Source organism: Protomyctophum bolini (genome assembly GCF_963924005.1).
Source record: "Protomyctophum bolini genome assembly, chromosome: 1".
Classification (NCBI taxonomy): domain Eukaryota; kingdom Metazoa; phylum Chordata; class Actinopteri; order Myctophiformes; family Myctophidae; genus Protomyctophum; species Protomyctophum bolini.
In genome coordinates, this window is record NC_137862.1 from 20,489,187 (window position 1) to 20,510,657 (window position 21,471).

At 42.1% G+C, this 21,471-nt stretch overlaps 1 protein-coding gene across 2 annotated transcripts; it reads left to right on the top strand.

The window, feature by feature from the left end:
• Positions 1 to 205: 205 nt before the first annotated feature.
• Positions 206 to 21,290, top strand: LOC308315476 (synaptotagmin-5). 2 transcript variants are annotated; one of them, XM_080763472.1, is made up of 5 exons: positions 206 to 261; positions 3,886 to 4,898; positions 13,595 to 13,772; positions 16,683 to 16,849; positions 19,148 to 21,290. In XM_080763472.1, the coding sequence occupies exons 2-5, from the start codon at positions 3,891 to 3,893 to the stop codon at positions 19,295 to 19,297; spliced, it is 1,503 nt and encodes a 500-aa protein (XP_080619598.1). In that variant the 5' UTR covers positions 206 to 261; positions 3,886 to 3,890; the 3' UTR covers positions 19,298 to 21,290. The 2 variants fall into 2 exon arrangements, with proteins under 2 accessions (XP_080619598.1, XP_080619597.1); XM_080763471.1 differs by having other exon boundaries at positions 211 to 327.
• The last annotated feature ends 181 nt before the right edge of the window (positions 21,291 to 21,471 follow it).

Consider the following 21,471-nt stretch of genomic DNA (forward strand, 5'->3'; position numbering starts at 1 on the left):
GCAATAATAGGCTGCTACAGTAGGCTACGAAAGTCAGAGCTCACCTTGACAACATTCCCACGGGCCACTGCAGTGCGCAGTGTACACCAGAGGTATAATTGGTGCACATAAAAGGAAAGAAAAATGTAACAGCGACCTCTGGTGGTAGCGGTTTTAGATAGGTCACACGTTTCGGAGCAGTATCTGTGAGTGCCGCAGACAGCTCGGAGCCAAAGAGAGAGGAGACTGGAGGAGAGGAATGGAGCAGTTCCCTAAACACTGGTGATTTTTGACTCTATAGCATCATATTGTAACAACATATGAAAATGTCACCAAATGCTTTCGAAGGTAAGAAGCCTTATTCTTATTCTTTCAAAGTAGCCTACTTTTCTTTCTTCTTAGAAGTTGTTTCATCACGAATTTAAATTATTGAAAGTGTTTTAGCAAACGTTTTATGCAAATATAAGGCAATAGAACCGCCCACATTTTATTTATTGACCAATTCTTTGGCAGCCATACAAATAGATCAACAGGTTATAGTAACATACTCTACAAGCATTTTAAAAATCAATTTTGGATTAATTTATTGTGGTCCAAGATCCAAGTGCATGTGTTTTAAATTATGGGAAAAGGCAGCTTTTTATATCACTTGATAATGTAAACCAAACAATGCATGCAAGTTATAGTTCATCAACAGATCAAAATGAATTATCCTATTGTCTGTACATACATGTACAGTAGGTGTAATGCTTAAGAAAGTCTTTTACAATATTGATAATTTAGCTTGGCATAAAATGACCTTGTGGTTGTGGACTTTGCAGCCTATCCCCATTGGCTGACCTGTATGAGTCATCACCTTCTAGTTTAGGATGTTGTGTTTCATCCTTTTATTTTATTTTTTAGCAAGAGCATTCTTTTTTAGACCTCATGCACTCTCATCCCCCAAATGGAAACGGTTTAAAAACAAACAAAACAAAACAAAAGAAAAAGTATTAAGGATTATTGATTCATTGCACGTGGGAGCTCATCTGCTTTGATGATGATGATGATGATGATGATGCAAAGTTCACATTGCTGCACATCCTCTGCAAAGATTATCCTCAGGACTGCAGGCCATAAAACCTGAGGCCGATTCTATACAAAAAAAGGGTGCAAGATTATCAAATTATGACCGATATCCGGTCTCCGATTATTTGCAGGGTCATATCTGCCGATACCGATTCTGACCGATTCCGATGTTATACGGATTGTGCTGCCTTCAAACATTACAAATACACAAAACAAAAGTGACGGACAGAGCCATTGACGGTCACGTTATTATTGCATCATCAACATCTATGAAAATAATCTGGATTATTTTGAGACCGATCAGATATGGTATATTTATGGCTGATATGGCCGATTTCTATATGCTACCGATTATATCGTGCATCACTAAAAGAAGATAATAGAATACTAGCCTGCACAGCCTATGATGGAGAAAATAATAAACCTGCTTATCTGCTCCAATGTAATTTAATTAGAAAGTTTGGAGCCTTTGCTTTAAATCTGTAGTTCTCACACTCAAGATTTTTCATAATGTTCAAAAATAGCAGATGTACAAGCTATAAACTCGTTGTGAGCTATTATTCATAGCCAATGCAAAATGACACAGATGCTTTCTGTCAACTGTATGATGATCATTCATAAAGTGCTGCAGGATACTTTACGTATTCCTACTGACAAGGCTTCCCTCTAGAGCAGATGTGTTGTGACGCATGCATGAGTCACCAGCACACACAACATCACACAACAGTCTCTCTGGCTGTTAATCTTAACTGTCCGAGAGTGGTTTTTCGTGTTTTAAATCATACTGCGTAATAAATGCGTAATCAGTGAAATGTGCATGACTTGTCAGCAGTAATTCTGTCACTGGCTCTGGTTCGTATCAAGCTTGCACTGAACTGTGCCAATAATGTTTATTAAAACAAATATTATGATTAGAGTGTGAACACAGAGCTAGCATATTTTCTGTTTAATTTCATAAAGCAATCAGCGTCCAAACAACACAAGGTGATTGGTGTGAGTCAGCTCTCCACACTAAATTCCTCAGTGTTAGCTTAATTTGTTAAAATGTCCTTATGGGTCCATTTTTAATCTAGCTAATGTCCCCATTGTACTCAGCCTCTCTTGGCACCTATTCAGTTTTTCACTAGCCCAAATGTGCTTTAGAATCTGCCTTTGTAAACTGAGTTAAAGTACTACCAGAAACCCAGAGACCAAAGACAAAGTATCATGATGCTCAGTATCCTTGTTTAACACTATAAGATTGACTACGAAACCAGTCATTAAGTATTGATCCAAAACAACAAAAATAAGAGTCACACAATACACAACAGGGAGACTTAGGTCACATTCACACCAGAGAGCTTTGCTGCAATTAAAAGTGCACTTCGTTTGGCAGGTGTGAAGGCTCATTCGAATCCTAATGCGTATCAAAGAACCACATTCTACTCCAAGCAAAAACGGGGGTTTCGCTTCCAATCACACTTGATTACGATTCGGTGCAGGTGTGAAGGCAAACCACAGCAAATTAAATACCGGTATGCAAGAATCCCAATTTCTCCGCCCATACGCATTGAGTCTACCGAAGTATTAGGTGGGAATGTGACCTTAGTGATTATGGAGCAAACTGAACTGTATCAGAGTCTTCATGTGCATACAGGCGGTGTCTATTTATTAGAGTTCTCAAATTCTGCAAGAACCCGACCTGGCCCGACCCAACGTTTTTGGGCCGGGCCTAATATGGTACATGGGTATGTATGCTTTTTTTATAATGAAAATAATAATTATGTTTTGTCTGCTTGTGTATGTACTGTATGTATCTATTATGAAGATGGTGCTGCACAAGTGTGCATTCTCTTGTATTTTTTCCTTTGTGTTGCTTTCACTATGCTAGCACTGCTGAGGGTGTAGTGTTGTATATTGTATAATGTTGCTATCTTATTTATATTTTTTGCCAACTTTATACTGATGGCGTTGCTTTGACCCTGCGATCTGTATTTTTAACTGCTGCACTCTCTTTGGGGACTAAATGTAAGAATACTAGCTCAGATTTTATAGAGCTTTTAAGTACCCAAAGTTGCTTAACATAAAAGAATTGAAGAAAATGCAGCTTTATTAAGAAAAAACTAAAAGGAAGAAAAGATAAGTGCTATATTAAAAAGATAAAAGGCTAAGCATGGTTTGGGGGGACATCTTAACTCTGCCTCAGCTGGGAAAGGCTATCCTGAAGAGGTGGGTTTTGACTGTGGTTTTGCAGGAAGATGCTGAAGAGCAGGGCCCAGGGGAGGGAACCATGCACTGAACCCGGGACTCCGTGGGTGACTGGGGCAGAGGAGTGGCCGTTGTTAATTGAGATTAACTGGTGTCAGTCAGAGAGGTATGATGTCAACCAGGATAGGGAAGTTTTGATATTCCAAGGGAGGACCTCAAATTTGGACATAGCCCACACCTGTTATAAGCCCAGCTTGTTCAGGAAGAGAGGTATACACACATACGTAACTATGAACATATGAATCAAGGCTCGTAACAAGGCTAAACACAATGAAAACCCAAATAAAACCAAATTGTGTGCCACTCTGAAAGACACCAGGGAGGAGCCATCTTACCACCAATAGGGGTACACCAATGCCTGAGTGAAGCAGAAGTAGGCAAACACAGAACATAATGCCTATAGGGCCGTCACATCTCTCTGTCACCTCCTGTCTTTGTCTTTGTCAGCTGTCTTTCTCACTCTTTTCCTCCGACGTGTTCACTAATGGTCTCTACATGTTTTTTGTGCTCCATTTTCTCTCCTTCTCCCTCACAAAAACAACCCCTCTCTCCCACTCTAATTATAAACCTGTTGTTTTCTGCTGTGTCCAGTCCACATGCAGATGCTGCTTGCAGTGGGTTTGGCTGTGTTCTGCTTCTGCTTGGTTCTCGGCTGCATCCTATGCTGGCGCAGAGGGGGAAAAAAGAGTCCTTCCCCCCAGGACAAGGAGGCTGTGCTCGTGCCCTACCCCAGCGGAACCCCCGTTGAACAAGTGACTGTGATCATGACCCCTTCTATGTGCTCTCTACCCATAAAGCATCAGTATGAGCCACTGGAGGGCGATGTGCTGGAGTTCCCCACTTTAAAAAGTATCTCTTCCCCCTCCAAGGACGACCTCACCACTTTGCACTTTGACCCCAGCTCCCCGAGGCGGGAGCCCTCCCCGAGGTCTTGTTTTTCCATGAGGCGCCTCAGCACCCCAGCTGTGCCCTGCACCCCCAACAAGCCCCCCAACCATGGCCGTTCCTCCCTGCCCTCCATCCCCAAGATGAGCCTAGTGTCTAAAACCCGCCGTGCACTGGACCGCCGCAGCACCGTGTGTGGAGACAGCATCCTGTTCAATGAGAGCAGTCGTCTAACGCCTGTCGTTACCATGAGTCCTCCTGGCCACCAGGTCGATCTATATCAACCTCAGTACGGTTCCAGCTCCCTGTCCATCCCCTCCAAGCCAGTGCCCTTACTGCACTTTGCTCTCCTCTTTTCTCCTTCTGCCAGCACTCTGTGTGTCAACATCCTGGGGCTGTCTGGGGGCGCGCGGAGGCGCAGCGGGGTGTTCGTTAGAGCTAGCCTGCCCCCTCTCTGCCCCTCTCCGCAGGGAACGGCACCACGTCGGCGAAGTCTCAGTCCGGAGCTTCAGGGCCAGAGCATTCTGCTGCAGGTGGGCTCTGTGGATGAGCTCCGAGGCTGTACCCTCAGGCTGGAAGTCTACAGCAGGGACTTCTCGGGCCTGAGAGAGGCAGCTCTGGGGGTAGTGGAAATGCCGTGCGGGCAAATGGACTGGGAGCCAGACACCGCTATCACTTACACCAAGGAGCTCAGTCCGCTCAAGAACAGATTGAAGAAGGTATATAATATCATGAACCATGTTTTGATGTAGCCTGGTAAACCATCCCAGTCGTGTGAATTCTGCAGACCTATCCGGCCCCAAGCACTGGGTGAGCGTTTTGCATAAACCAAAATGTGGAAGAGCCAATCAGCATCTGTCAATCACAGGCTCTGAGGGCAGACACTGGCTGATTGGCTCTAACACTGTTTGGTTTATGCATAACGACCACCCAGTGCTCTCCAGACCTGTCTGCAGAAGACACTACTGTAATGTGAATTTACTGTATGTGACCAGGATGGTAGGCTAGTTTTGATGTGCTGTGATGGTGTTTTTTGTGCAGCGCTAGCTGCTCCTATGCACAGCTTTGTGTGTCTGTATGAGCACGGAATGTGCTCAGCTGATTGGTTGAGAACAGAATGTGATATGATACGAGCACTGCTCACTTCATACGTGTGATGTTTTATTTTAAATTGGTGTTGTGGACCCATTAAGTTGAAAGTCAACATAATAATGCTGCCTTTCTAAAACGCATGAATAACAAAACCAAAAATTGCAAAAACATGGGCTTCCAGCTGGTGCAGGTTTAAGGGCCACGCGTACTGCAGTTTGCAGTTACTCAGGGACGTGCACACCATAGACATCAAAGGGGGCTTCAGCCCCTGCCCTTTTACCCGTCTGTAAAACAACTGCCCTTTCCAGACCACGAATGCAGCATTTACTACATGCTGAAAGAAATGCCACTCCTTTCCATGCCATGCCGGAAGGCAGCATTCAGGAACTTGGAACTTAGCACTTTGTGTTGCACAAATTTGTTTAGAGGTACGGTGGTTATCACCTAAAACTAGAGTATGCGTGGGCCTTTAGTCTGTGCTCACCACAGTGGGGACTGGTGTTCAATGGCTTGGTCAACAACTGGCATTTGGGCATTTATTTAACCTTTATTTAACCAGTAAAAACACGTGAGACATAAATCTCTTTTTCGAGTGGGAACGTGCCAATAGGCAGAAAAAAGATTACACAACAATGTTACCACAATACATGACATTGCAGAAAACAGACAACATAAATACATCCGTGTTTATCCCCAAGAACACCTAAAAATACAATAAGAAATCTACAAAGAGGTACAACCCTAAGAGACGCAAAAAGGTGATGCATTGTAGAAATAGAAATGTACAATATACATTAGTAAATAATGTCATATTCATGCGTGGGAAGCCGACACAGTGGGGGGTGTTCTGTGACGTTGCACTATAGACTCCTATATGTTGTGGTTAGGGTGCCTGGTCAATCGGGATGCATGGTGTGTTCCTCTGCATATGCGTTATGCCCTCCCGCTGAGTTGCCAGCTACTGCACAAGAAGCTGCTGGAGAATCTATGTGTATCAGAGGAGATATGTGGTTGTCTACATCCTCACCAGACCAAGCAGTAGGGGGTTGGCAGTGACAGCGACTGTAAAACAAAATTGTAAATATAATAACACATGTGCATGTTTACTGTATAGGGTTAGGGTTATATAATTACACATTATGAAACAAATTACTGCAGACTACTGATTCTGTCACTTCGAATCAGTGAACTCACCATAGCAACCTTATATAACAGGCAGCATAAATATGAACAGTCCATATCATGTCTTATCTTATGAAGGAATGTAATGTCTAATCAGGGCCTCCATTAGCATTTTTTTTCCACTGTTGTTGCCTTGTTGGACATGGTGACATTGTAGTTAACGAGTGCAGAGCAAACATGTTGAGTGCAGCAAGCTGGCAGCTCGCCTACGCTTGTGTTAGTAATGCTGGCGAGCAAGGGCATTAATGACGCGCTGGCGCTGGTGACATGCTATAGTCTGTGTGATGTAATGGACTTTAGTCAGTCAGTCCTGGCCTGGTTGAGGAGCATTCTAAAGCAAATTGTCGACTCTGCTTTAGTTAAAACAGTAGATCATCAAACTAACAAAATAGGACCTGAATGGAGATAAGACCGCAATACCTTTTTTTGGTGCTATCCTTTTAGACCAAGTGTCTGACTGTAATATTTTTAACCCACTAAAACAGCACTTCTGTGCACTCTGTAGGAAGATTTGGCCAGAGGGCATCACATGTAAAGTGGTGGGATGTGTCATTCAGATTTGTATCATTCTGTTCATAGCTTCTGCATGGTTATCTGGGAGGTGGGTGTGTTTGCAGCCAGTAATTTAGTTTTCCTTGTTAATCACACTCTGACTTACACATTTTATTCCCTGGCATCTTCAATCTAATTGCATTCACTCTAATACTTTCCATACTTTCAGTATGCTCAGTCTGGAATGTCTTTCACTTTCCAAAGTTCAGTTTTAGACCCACTCTGGTTGCTTCTTCCGTTAACTTCACAGTCTTCTCACACAGGTTGCTAAAACTGGATGATAATGGATCATTGTCACCTGCAAAACCAAGGTTCTCTTGTGCTGTCATAGAGTTCCATTGTGTATTCCTCTCCTCTTTTCTGCTATTGTGTATGGCCAGGGAGAATAGGAATCCTGACATCACACCGCACAGCAAAATCAAAGCCATCGCGTCCACCCTTGTAGTATGTCCTACAGGGGCGTCTGGTTGTTGCAGGGGCAAAGTTGCTGCCCACCACTGTGGAGACAGTACATCCTCTGCAGTGCCTCCAGCTTGCTCCAATGAACACAATTGGCTTTGTTCGCGGGAGCGAAGTCAGCAGGAGGGGCGTTCTCTGTTGCTGACACAGGTGTCTGTCTGTGTGTCTGCGTGTCATGGCGGCATGAGCAGCTACAGCAGGCACTTCAGCTTACTATACTACATTTAGTACAGCTTTTACATTAACCTATTCACACACATTGAAACACTGACAGCGGAGGTAACCATGCAAGACACCAACCTGCTCACCGGTAGCAGTTAGGGCTTAACTATCTTACTCAAGGACACTTGTGACACTAAGCCAGGAGGAACCAGGGATCGAACCGGAAACCTTCCTATTCCCAAGCGGCTCCCCAAGTGTTGTCTCGTTGTTGTGCACTGAACCTGAAGAAACACCTTATCGTTGATGTTCGTCTGTATTCATAAGGCTGAGTGGAAATGAGACTTGAACTCACATTTAGCTCACATTCTAGCTGCTACGTTAGAGTAGTCCCTAGCTATCAAGTCAAGTTGTTGTCACCCTCACTTTATATTTAACCTCTTCACTGTACTCAAATCTGCTTGCAACTCAACAACTCCTAATCTGGTCTGAGTTTGTCTTCTCTCCTGGTTCCTACTTTATTACAGCTTGTTGTGTCCTGCAGTTGATCATAAAATGTGTCCTTGTAAAATTCTAGCCTTCTAATGCCTCGTTAGTGAATACGCTCGTGTTTCGAGTATAACCTTGCTTTTACAGCCATTTCACTGTCATTTGTTTATCACATGCATATACTCGTATTTAGTCAGAAAGACATGGAGGAAATTGCATGTTTTTTTTTATCAGTGCAGCATTTATGTGCATTAGTGTAAGTATGTCCTCCCTCTGTGCGGTTGGTCGTTGGTGACAGTTCAATGTATGATGGCACTTTAGCTGATTGATCAGCTACTGCCATATCAGCCCCTTGGGCTGGTACTGTAGCAATGGGGCTGATATCAGTTGTCAGACTTTCGGTCCTTTCAACATACAGACAAACCAGGGTGCATTTATATCAAGACACATGTTTATAGGAAGATGGTTACCAGGAAAGACTCAGTGGATATTTTAGCTTTGGTCGAAAACATTATTTGCCATTAGTGTTGTGGATGTGTCCTTGGAATGTTTTATAGCTAGCTCACAGTACACAGACAGAGACAAGGTGGAGGACGTTGCAATGAAGACACATTAGCAAAAAAGGGTTATGCTCTGTTTGGTAGTTAATTAAATTGGGCTCTGTTATGTAGTACAGGTGTGCTGGATGGGCAGAAATGAGGTAAGCTAGGATATGCATGCACTTTCACAAACATCTGCACGCGCGGTCGCACAAGCGTACACACAAGCGTACACACACGCGTACACACACACACACACACACACACACACACACACACACACACAGGCACACACACACACACACACACACACACACACAATGCGAACTTTGCGAAGTGAGATAAATAATTGACTCTGGAAGGGGGAATGGTCTTGTCAAAGCACTGATTGTTCATTTAAACGATGATCTCTCAAATGGTCTGCCTTTAGAAACCTGCCTCTGTGGAAATGTGTGAGAAAGTAGCTGTATCTCAAACAGGCTGCTGTGACTCAGTGTTGTAATGTAGACTCCTCTCCTGTAATGGTAATACATTTAGTTTTAATGTAATTATATCAGCTGCAGCTCTCTGCAGAGCTCTCTGTATTAGAGTGGTTGTTGTGACATTATAGGACAGGGTGGGGCAGAGTTCTGAGCCTTGTGTCAGTGCCTAGAGCAGGTATAGATTAAGCAAATACATCAGTGCATTTTGAGCAAATACATTTGTAAAGCAATTATTTAAATCTGCATAGGCCTATCGTCACGTTTGTGCACAAAACTCCATTATCTCTCTTATAAATGGATGCCCTAATTTGTTCTTAATCGTATGAAAAAGTCAAAAGCCAAAATGCTGCAAGCTCACAACGCATCATTATGAGCTTGTAGACGTGCTACTTTTTTATAAATTTGGAAATATTTTTGCCTGACTATATTGACAATAGTGATGTCAGCTTGAAAGTGGCTACATACGTTTTTATGTGGGTTATTATAAATATTTAACCAATTAAAAGTATGGTAGGCCTATGCACAAGAACTTAATTGTGACTAAATGATAACTACATCGGATCCATTGGAATGTAGGTTCGCTTGGAGACGTGAATAATAAGGATGAGTAGGTTTTAAGATACTGTAGAAGTAATTTAGTATGAGTCATATAGTCAGCAGATGGTGACTCAGTCGGAGCAAGTCAGCTTGTTTTCATGTTTATTAGTATTCAAAACACTGTAGAAGCTATACTACATTAATTTAATTTGTATAGGGTAGGATTCTGCTGAGCGTGCATGCTCTTTATATCTTGCATCACATTTCATACAGTTAGACGTACTGTGGCACTGTCTATAACAGTGCCAAGTAGAACTGTGCCAAGTACTAAAATCTTCTATCATTGGCCACATGACAGTGTGGCCAACTATAATGATACTAAATTTGAGTGCTTTAAAAAAAAAAATCCCAGTTAGTGCTTTCCAGAATCAATACAATTAAAGTTATAACAAAAGAAAGAGCAAGAAGAGTCATAAAAATGGCAACATAAATGTAACAGTATAAGGACAGTAAAACCTTGACCTGGGTATGTATCAAACAAACACAGCACTGAGATCTAGAAGGATTAAGATGAAGCAGTCATGCTTAACATCTTTAACTACTCCAGAATGCAATCTCTATATGGACTGATATTTGAACATTGTTACACGTGCTGTTATTGCATAAATAAAGTTTTTTATAGAAAATCAACAAAGAATGGCTGTTTGGAATAGAGGTCTCTGCAGTTGTCGATGCGTTCCCCACCCCCGCAGGGAGTGCAGTGCCCGGTGTCGAGTCGGTTGGACCCACGGTTGTCCAGAACCGCCACAAAAAGCCTCTGCCCGGGCTCAGGACCTGATCTCCATATGGAGCTGTCCTGTTCTGACATCATTCTGACATATGCATAGACTCCATATTTGGGCATGCCTGACAAAGATATGGGCATAAAAGGGACGCAGAAGTAAAGTATAGCTATTAACTATTAGTTGCGAATGCAGTGAGCACTTACTATGAGACCTAGCAGATCATGTCTGTGTGTCTGTCTGTCTGTCTGTCCCGCTATCCAAATATGGAGTGTGTTGCATCAGCAATCACTCAGCTCCATATATGGGCACAAAAGGGGCCAGGTCCACTCAGCTCCATATATGGGCACAAAAGGGGCACCATATAAGGAGTCCCCAAAGCAGCTATACGTCCAAAACCCAAATATGTATGAGCTGCGTTCGCTTCCCGCGTTTGCGCGTCTTACTCGTAGTAGTTAATAGCATATCTGTTGATGATGCTGAAGTTATGATTGGTACATTGGATTGGATTAACAATTTGTTTTTGTTAAATTTAATTCATTTTCTTATTTTATGTTCTTTAACTTATCTAGATACAATGACATGGTATGTATACTGATCCATATTCACAGTTTAAACTTTAAAGTATCATGATGTAATTTAATATTGCTCTCTTGATTTTGTTTTAGTAGTATGATAATAAGTATAGACAGGACATGAGCGACCCCTTCAGTATTTCTGTGTTCACACAGCCACTAGCCTCGGAAACCCAGACGTTTTTATTTCCAGACTTTGGGGACCCAATGAAACACTTAATTTATTACTATAATAAGAAACACACTTCATATCATACAAATGCATGAAATGAAATTCTGAGTCTGTCATAAATTGGGGATCTGGGGGATCCGTAATAAACAAACAATTGATTGCTTCCTCTTCTGTGTTCTCTGTATGTGAGAACACAAATGTCCAACTTAGTAGGACGTGACATGCAACAGATATATTGACACGGTCCACGGCACTCCCCATTACAAAGTCGACTGTTTAACCCATTCTGACCTGAGATCAGATTCATACGAGGTTTCCACGGGACACACACTGGTCTGATGAACCCATTCTGACCTGAGATCAGATTCTAAAAATGTCAGTCGTTCTTCGAATTTTTCAAAAATAGCAGACCTACAAGCTCGTATCGCGCCACTCGGTGGCGCGATACGAGCTTGTAGATCTGCTATTTTTCAATAGCTAAAGCATAACATGATGCCAACACCAAAATGGGTGCCCGGTCAGAATGGGTTAATGTCTGATTGAGTAACATCGGCTCAATGTGTGATTGAGCCGATGGTTTGCACTATAAGCAAGCATGACACTGGCTTTTCTCCTGGATGACTCACTGACACAGTCAGTCATTCTGCTTGGGTTACATCCACAGTAACGTCTGGGTTTCCGAGGCTACATCCACAGAGACCTGGCTGGATTACTCAATAAAAATGTTCTACAATTAAAGCAGTCATGGCCCAAAGAACAACAGCCAGGAGCTTTTGGGTGGTGGTGGAGTTCTGAGCCAGTTTTTATACTGTACACTTGATAATGGAGGAATGGTTGACTTTTCCTATAGACGTCTTACATTTTGTGAAGACTTCTGGGTTTGCCTTTTTCTTCCCTCATAAATGTGATTGAATTAGCTTGGCTTAAATGTGCAAATAGCACAGTGTAAAAAATAATGTATCCTTTATGGAATTATAGGCTTCCGCTATAGTAGCTGCAATGAAAATACATTGTCCATGACATAGTATAGATATTCTCTGAAAAATAAATCTTCAACTACAATGGGAAATGGTATTGAGCTAAAGGAGTTTTGTTTGGCAAGGTGTTTAGGCGGGGCACTGTTTAGCTCTTAAACCACAGTGCTAGTGTGAGTGATGGTTGTACAGGCAAATTGTAAGCGGCAGACAGAAAACGAATGAGTGAAATGTAGCGTGCTTGCTGGACACTAGTAGCCTGGCAAGAAACATTCCATGTCCCCCTCGCCCCAGTCTCCTACTCCACTCTGTGAACTATTTCCTTCCATCCTCTACTGCAGCGGTTCTAACTTTTTGAGTGGTGCAACCACTCCCTTACGGAGCTGTGTGTGTGTGTGTGTGTGTGTGTGTGTGTGTGTGTGTGTGTGTGTGTGTGTGTGTGTGTGTGTGTGTGTGTGTGTGTGTGTGTGTGTGTGTGTGTGGTGGCTGGGTGCAAAGAAAAGTGCACCTTTTCCCTTCCTAGAAATGAAGTAAATGTACATTATTTGTCTTTGAAATGTAGTGGAGTGAAAGTCTCCAAAAATGCAAATACACTACAAAAATAGTACAGTGCTCAAGTAAATGTACTTCGTTATTGTCCAACTGAGGTTACACTAAATCTAAATCTCAGTATAGGCCTGTAGCATGGACCTACTGTACACTGAAAGAAAAGCAGAGACAGCATCATGTTAAAGTACATATTTAATACTACAGTATGAAAGGTTTTCCTTTACATGATGCTGTTTCTGCTTTTCTTCCTACCTCGAGTTTCGCTTCATTACCAGTCTCTCTATGACATGAGGGAACATCTCTCTAACTGCAGGACACATCATGCTCCCTCTTGCTCAACTCTTTCTTTGCCTCCTCCTCCATCCCCAACACTTCTCCACACTTCTTGCTTGGGGGAACGGGGCAAAAGCCATGGCTCTGCTTTTGATATCCCTGCTTCTGGTCAGGCTGAATTAAATACACGCATTGCCTTTTGGGAAATATAGTCCGATATGTTTGATATTTATGTTTGATGATATCACAGTAAACAATTTTATAAAAGCCCTTCCTTTCACTGTCAATAAAAGCTACAACATGCTCCCCCAAAATCTGTAGTTGTTAATACATACAAATACAAGACAGGCTCTAATGCAGCCTGAGAGCGAATCTTGTGTTCGAGTCCCGAGCCCGATGGCTTTTGTGCTGCTTGTCACTCCCAAACTGTTTCCCTGTTTCATGTCACTAGTCTCCACTGTCCTATCCAAATAAAGACAAAAAGACCCCCAAAATATAACTTTAAATACAATTTAAATAATTTCTACATTCATCAAAATTTGTCAAATAGAGAACCCTGTTTCTCAACCATTCTCAATATTTCTCCACATCTCTTTCAGAGCCTAAGCTCACAGGAGTCGCTGGGTCAAAGGAGGAGTTCCATATGTGCTCCACGTCCACGGACCCTGGGCCAGCTGTTCATCCTGCTCCAGTACCAGACCCTGGCTCAGCGCATCAAGGTGATGGTGCGAAAGGCAGAGAGCCTGGCCAAGCTCACACGGATGCCGGGGGTGCCAGGTAGGGCAGTTGGCCCTGGAGGTCACAAACAAAGTTTGCAGAGGCAAAATAATTACTTTGTTCCACAGTTTAGGAGCCAGGAGGGAGAAGAGCCTGGGACGTGTGGAGTGTTGTCCGAGCTGTTTTAAGGAAGGTTCAGACAACTTCCCTGTGTTAACTGGTCTAAGTGAGCGGGAGGGTTTGTAGGGTTATATGGTTGCTACTTGCTTTGTAGGCCAACATCAGTGCTGTACTCTGTGCGGGCAGCAACTAGGGGCTCAGCTAATGGAGGGAGTGGAGAAGGAGACATGTGAAATATTTGGCTGGTTGAAGACCAAGCATGCTGCGGCATTCTGGAACATTTGGAGTGGCATAAGTGCACAATGCACATGCATGCCAGGAGGCCATGCAGTAAGGAGGTAGTTACAGAAGTCAACTAGAAAGGTCACGGTGCACTCAGTAAAATGAGTAATAGAATCTGGAGATGGAATCAGGAGGCATGTAGTTAGCTCCCTCCCACTATTTCTGTCTGGGGCATGTGATGACATGTTGCTGTATTCATGTTAAGAATAATTTATACTGTATGTGTCATGGTTTGACTCTTCCCCTGTCTGCTTTTCCACGTCAGCCACTCCCACTCTCCATTCCTACTCAGTCATTGTCACACACCTGTTCCCACTCCCTCTTCAGCCCAACAGTGCCACGCCCCTTCCACACCTGTGAACACTTCGGCAATTACCCTGCTCCCTATAAGACTGGACTCTTTCCACACTGTCAGAACATACTTCCTTGTTCCCTGTGTTGTACATGAGTTCCTGGTTCTCCGTTTTTGCTATTCTGAAAGGCTGCATTTTTGGACTACTGCTTATTGCATTTTGAAAGGTTTGCATGTTTTGAACTTTCGGTTTACTGCTTTGTGCTTTGTGCATTATTGGCATTTCCTGATTTCTGCATGCAGCTACTACTCATTCGTTTTGTTTGTAGCGTGACTGCATTTTGCTTTAATAAATCATTTATTTTGAACATTCCTGCTCTTGTCCTGCATTTGGCTCCTACCCTTTGACTCACCGTGACAGTATATGGCTCATTATTGCTACAATAGGCCTATAGTTTAATGACTCCCACAATATTAATTGGGCTTTATATTATGCTTGATGGAAGTTCTCTTGTGCAACAGAACCGCCTCCACTGCTTGCAGTAAGTGTAGGTGGAATAGCCACTATGCATGCTTCATAAGAGTACTTGGAGTTGGATCAGAGGCCTATGATAGTTCTATCTATAACATCACTGTCACTGTGTGCCTGCCTAGTGCCTACACAGTAACCATTGCCTGGTATTTTGTGTCGGTACAATCTAAGATGTCAGGAAACTATGTCCATAAATGGCATATTTTGTCCAGATACACTGACAGAGAACTTGGCGCCCGCTGGCCTAGTGGTCCAGGCGCATGCCACATAAGCTTTGGCCTGACAGCGCGTCGCGTGTTTGAGTCCCGTTCATGACGAGCTTTGCTGCATGTCTCTGTCTCTCTCTATCATTCCTGTCTATCTTCACTTGACACTATCAAAGGCCAAAAACAAATCTACAAATTGCTTTACAGATGATGCTATCGCTTTAACAATAAGAATGTATTATACACTAAGGAAAACTATATTAAAATTTAAAAACTTATTTTGGCCTGCTTTATGCTCAAAATATCCACAGTATGTGTTGATGCTCAAATCAATACTCTGTTATGCTTCATCAGCTCCAGCGCATATTTGTGATGTCATGCATTCGATTGAATGCCGTTCACTCCCTTTCTTTCTACCTTCCCTGTTCTGTCACTCCTAGCTGTCATTAATCAGAGACTGTTCACTCATTGCATTGTACAGTGTAATGTTATTAGGAACTGAACAGCCACTCGTATCATATCTCAATATATGTGTATACAGCTCTGCTCCCATCATACCATTGCCTGGAGAGCCAGGAAACAGTACATCAAAGAAACGTTCGCTGTTCCATTTATTTAGCTGTTGAAAGTACTAAATGTTGTTGAGTAAGACCTGGAAACCGCTGGAGTATAATTTCACAAGGATATGGAAACACACATACTTTTTGCAGATGCGTGGCATTTGTGCAACAACCGTGAATTGGCCTTTTTAAAATTTGGGTATTCAAAAGGATTTACATGGAAAATAATATGAAGTCAGGATATAATGAGAGAGGTTGAGTGGAGGTCATCAAGGAGAACATTGGGTGAGGTTTCAGAGAGTAACGTATGGTTCCAATGGCTAGTTCATTCCAGGTAGCCCCCCCCCCCCCCCCCCCCCCATAAATTTGACATGCCCAGAATGGGGTTCATGTGATGAAGTCTGCGGGTGGTAAACTTGTGATACACTACATATTCCGATGCTGTCAAAGTTGGGAACTGATTTGCACTTCTTATAAATATGAATGTTATTGTTAACGGGGTTAGATTCCAGGGCAAATATGTTTTTGATATCGTCCTCTGGTCATTCATTTGTATCGGCCAGAGAGCATATCTCTGCTGTTGGGAAGAAACCACTTAACTCCAATGTTAACTTTTCAGGAAATTAAAACAAGGCAATACTGCCTCATCAAAGTTTGTGTTGTGAGTTGTAACTTTATATACAGTACTGTCTGTCAATTACTTGCATGAGAGGGCGAGATGTGGAGTTGCTTTGGCAGACAGTTTAAGGGTCCAATGGAGTAGGTTATGTCCGAACTTCGAAGTGCTTTTTACTACTTTTCATTGGTTGAATGTTTTTTTTTAACCAACAGACGTGTAGGGTGTTCAATACCACTGATTTATGAAAAAACCTCTAATGGAGTCAAATTGTCTTCTGTGCATATACAGTATATTTAAAAAGATATTCTACATACTTATATTATAAGGGTTTTTTAATTGATGATTTGTCTTTCCTACAGACCATTATGTTATCATCAACCTGCGTCAGGATGGTAAGGTGATTGCCACCAAGGAGACAAAAGGAGCAGGGAGCCTTAACCCTGTATGGAATGCCCCCTTCCTCTTTGACCTTCCATCTGGGGACATAACTCAGCTGCCATTGGTCCTGGAGTTTATTGTCATGCAGGTATGAGTTTCAAAGGTTGGCTGTCTAATGGCTGAGTGATTGTGCCAATTTCACTTATTTGCCTAGACGATGAGATGCAGCCATGTTAATATTCAATGTCAAACCTACAGTATATCTTTGAGAGAGAGCGAGTGCATTATTGTCCGGCACCGGTGTCAGCCTCAGCGTCGCTGCCAGCTGCCGAGAGTAGCCGCTGCAGTGTTTCCGCATTAGTCCGACACCCTAACCCTAACCTCACAGGGAAGGCACGGGTGATTTTTAACCAGCACCGCATGTCGGGAGCCACGGGTGAGTTTTAACCAGTGACACTGACACCATACCCCTCACCTCACAGAGAAGCAACAGGTGATTTTTAACCGACAACGGATGTCGGGAGCCACAGGTGATTAACCAGCCATGCATGTGTCTTAGCCTGACATCCGATAACTGCCATGGCTGTTATCGGCACTTGTAGTTTCTGGACCGGCGGCCACCGAACGGACCGACACTGCTGTGGCACGGAGCGGCAGTGTAGTGTCATAAATATTCCCCCCACCTTCCCCGGCAGGTGCCGCCACTCCCCCCGGCAGTGCTGCGTCTGATTGCCGGTGCCAGAGAATGTACTCACGCCTTCTGATATCTTTAGGCTTATGATAGAATATTGTCTGGTATTGATTAATTGCAGATCACATACTGTACATAGGCCTACTGTAACTAGTATTCAGTCTGCATGCATATTCAACAGTGAGTGAATAGGCAAATTCCAATACCAAAATTTCAGCTCACTTCAAACTCTGTCCTGCAGCTTATCCCAAAATAGTTTGTGTCCCAATTATTAAATTTATTTGGGAGGAACTGAGTGGGTTCTCCAAGCCACTTGGAGTGAGTGAGTGAGTGAAATACATCAGCAGTACCCTCATGTAGCCAGCCTTTAATCTGCCTTTGCAATATTGGTATGGGGCTACATCAGCAGCATGTGATTGATTGGGAGAGAAATCCTACTAACTTGGCCACCGTGACAGTGTTTGGCTAATGTCCACCGGTCCAAAGTTACCAGAGATGTTATTCTTTTCAACATAGCTGAGGCAACTATCAAAACTGTCAAAGTGTCCAATAGATTATACCAAAAGAGTGTTGCCCTGTCTGTCTCTTTCAGAAGTATTTTTTAAACCAGTGTTTTAGAAACCAAACGTGGGTGAAGAGATCTCTCCAGATTTCATTTTTCAATTTTAAGCCTTTATTTAAACTCTGACCATTGAGAGACCCTCTTTCAAATGGGGCCGAGTATCCAACATAGAATAAAAAAATACAACAGATAATAATAATAATAGAGTCATTACAAAGCATTACAAGCAGTGAATTACAGTATATCAAAACAAAACAGACGCATTAAGATACACAGAAGTCTCTGGTCTTGGCCTTAAACTGATTAGAGACGGGAGAGAGTACAATTTGAAACTGCTTTTTAGCAAGTTCCAGGAACTTGTAGCGGCAAATGAAATGCCAATTTTGTCATGTTCTGACCTAATACAACTGACCTCAAGAACAGGCCAATCATTATTTTGAGTAGGATAGGGATTAATATACTAATGTAAAACCATTGAGATGTACAGTAATGTGGCAATTTCCCAAGAAAACAAAGGTAATGGAGCATGCACATCCACTCTAGACCAGTTGCTGGACAAATGGCAGTACAGAAAGTCTGCAACACTGGCAAGGGAATAACTCAGCTCCACCGGGTTATTTATTCTGAATTAATAAAACACTCCTTGGGCTAAAAACGGCCATAGCCACTTGCCCAAATGTGACGACCTCATCGCATTTGTAAATTGTGAAGACGGCTATGGCCGTTTTTAGTCCAAGGAGTGTTTTTCGTGCAAAACGAATGCTAGGAATGGGTTCAGAATCATGAATAACCCCTAGTTTGACATGTCACATGCTACTTAAAGCATAATTATTTGAAATGTCTTCTAGGATTTCAATGGTACCCCAACGTTCAAACCCTGAATTTATCATGATCCAAAATGTATATGATAATCAAATTCTTATGTTATTTTGATGACCCTAAGGATCATAAAAAACCTTGAATGATTACTATTGCAATTTATTTTGGGTCAATAAAGATTGACTGGCCTACTGAGGCAAGTCAAAAATTAAATATACAGTGCAGTATGTGTTAATTGTTTATTGATAGATTATTTAGTTTTTGTTATTTTCGACATGGGTGGCAATGCCTGAATGAATGAAGAACCATTACATTGACAGAATAAAAATGAAAAACATGATTATTTTCCCACTGAGATGTCTTTGTGCCGACAGGGCCGTCTCTACACAAAGAGCAGCGTGCTGGGCCGTGTGCTGATTGGCAGCGAGGCCCTGGAAGCAGGACAGGGACACTGGAAGGACATGTGTAGTAAGGGACAGATGGAGACAGCGCGCTGGCACACCATCCAATCAGCCGTCCTGTAGCACTCAACAGATTCTAGTAGGAGGACTCATTCAAAATGTCTCTCTTCCAAATGAGTGTCCAGGCAGGGGTGATGACAGTATAGATATGCATGGAAAGGTGGGGCAAAGCATGATAGTAATAATAATGTTAGGAAAGTACATCATCAAATTCCCGTCCAAACTAATCTTTTCTAAAAGGGTGCTCCACAATTACACATTTTGTAGATTTAACAATTTTTCTTTTGTTTGGGGGGCGGGCAGAGAATTAAAGACATTTTAAATACAAAATAGAGATGACACCTTGAAATTGTTTAAGCGTGGTCCATCTTAGCAAAACAAATGCACTGATATACGCTTGTATCCAGAAGTCACAGAATTCCAATGTTGCTCAAACAAGTGATAAAATGAGTACCAGACCAGTGCTGCTGTTTTGGTCCGTGGAATTCATCACTGTGACAGACATTGTAATTTGATTTGATGTCGCCTACTTTATTGTCAGCTTAGGGAAATGTATCCTCTGCATTTAACCCATCAGCAGTGAGCAGCCACTGTGCAGCACTTGGGGACCAGCTCTAGTCGTACTGCCAGTACCTTGGTCAATACAACGGCACTGGCAGGAATATGTCATTCAATACATTCATGTCTTTTGGTCATGTTCTGTAAACAAGCAATGCACATTGTTGCTGTCAGATAGAAACCGCCTAGCACCTTTATTCTAACTTTTCTTTTGTAAATGAATGGCCTACTTGAATATTGTTCACACACAACAGCATCAAAAGTAAGTATTCACTGATGAACTGACCAAACCAACAGTAGGCTACTATACTGTATGTATAGTATAATTGAGTTCTATGACTTCAGCGATATTAGCTATATATTTGTTTTGGTGACACCAGATGTCGACATATGTCGAAAATAACAATCTGTTGTGTTGTTTTGTTAGCTGTATGATGACCAGGTTTGCTTTTATACATAGTCTGTCTCTTTGGCAAATAGCGGTATTAACTGGCATAAATGGAGCATTTAGTTGTACTGTACAATTCACATTGTGCCCTAATGGCCCATAAGAGCATTTGGACCATTTGGACCTTTCAAACCTGCATCTCCATTATTTTTTTAAGTAGAGCAAAAAGCTCACACGTGCATTGTAAGCTTCTAGATCTGCCATTTCTGAAATGGAGCTTATGATGTGGAGGAGGAAGTCATTACACTACCACTGTATTGTCCATTTGATCCTTTTTCGACACTGAGTAAACATAAACTCCAGACCTCATCCCAGGTACATGAACTTGTGTTAAGGATCGTGGTAGTAAGTATTGTGCTGCAAAACAAAGATTTTTCTCAACCATTGATTCAAGACCTGAATTTGGGTTGCAGAATCAGCTGAACACAGTTGCTGACAAACTACATCAATAGTATTGTGTAAGGAATTATATTGCGTCCTAATCAATGTACATTTTTAGTATGAGTGTAATACATGGTGTAATATCATTAATTTTGAGAAGCACTGCCTGGTACAGGATAGACTCTGTTTCCTTCTGTTTGTGATTTACTTGTGTGCAAGTACAGTACTGTATGTGTAAATATAAACATCCCTGGCCATCTTTGCACATGTAGTTTTTGTGTTGTACACTTGTGATCTGTGCTCTAGTAACCTTCATCAAACAACCTTCATCAAACATTTGCATATATATATATATATATATATATACACACAGTATATATATATATATATATATATATATATATATATATAAATATATATATAATGTATTGATTTTGTTGTTTTTGAGATAGACTTACAGGTATGTTGGGCTCTGGGAGGATGTTGCTTTTTTGTTATAAATTGTATACAAAAATGACTATACATTACAGTTGATGTATTGTGACGTCACATGAGGCTGTTTTATTTATTGGCTGCTGGTGGTTATGTATTGTCCAATTTGTAGATGTGTGCCTTTGCTTTTTAAGCGAAACTGTTTCACAGATGTCATGTGAATTTGAAATAAATTGATTTATGGCAGCTTATTTTTTATCCTGTTTCAGAATGGCCATAGGCCAATTTGTCTAGAACATGGTTTGTGTGTTTGCAGTGTGTTGCACATCCCCCCCTAAGAGACCAATCACAGCTCATGCTGTGCTTAAGTCATGCATCACAAAACAGAAGCGCCTCCTCCAGCCACAAATGCCTGGTG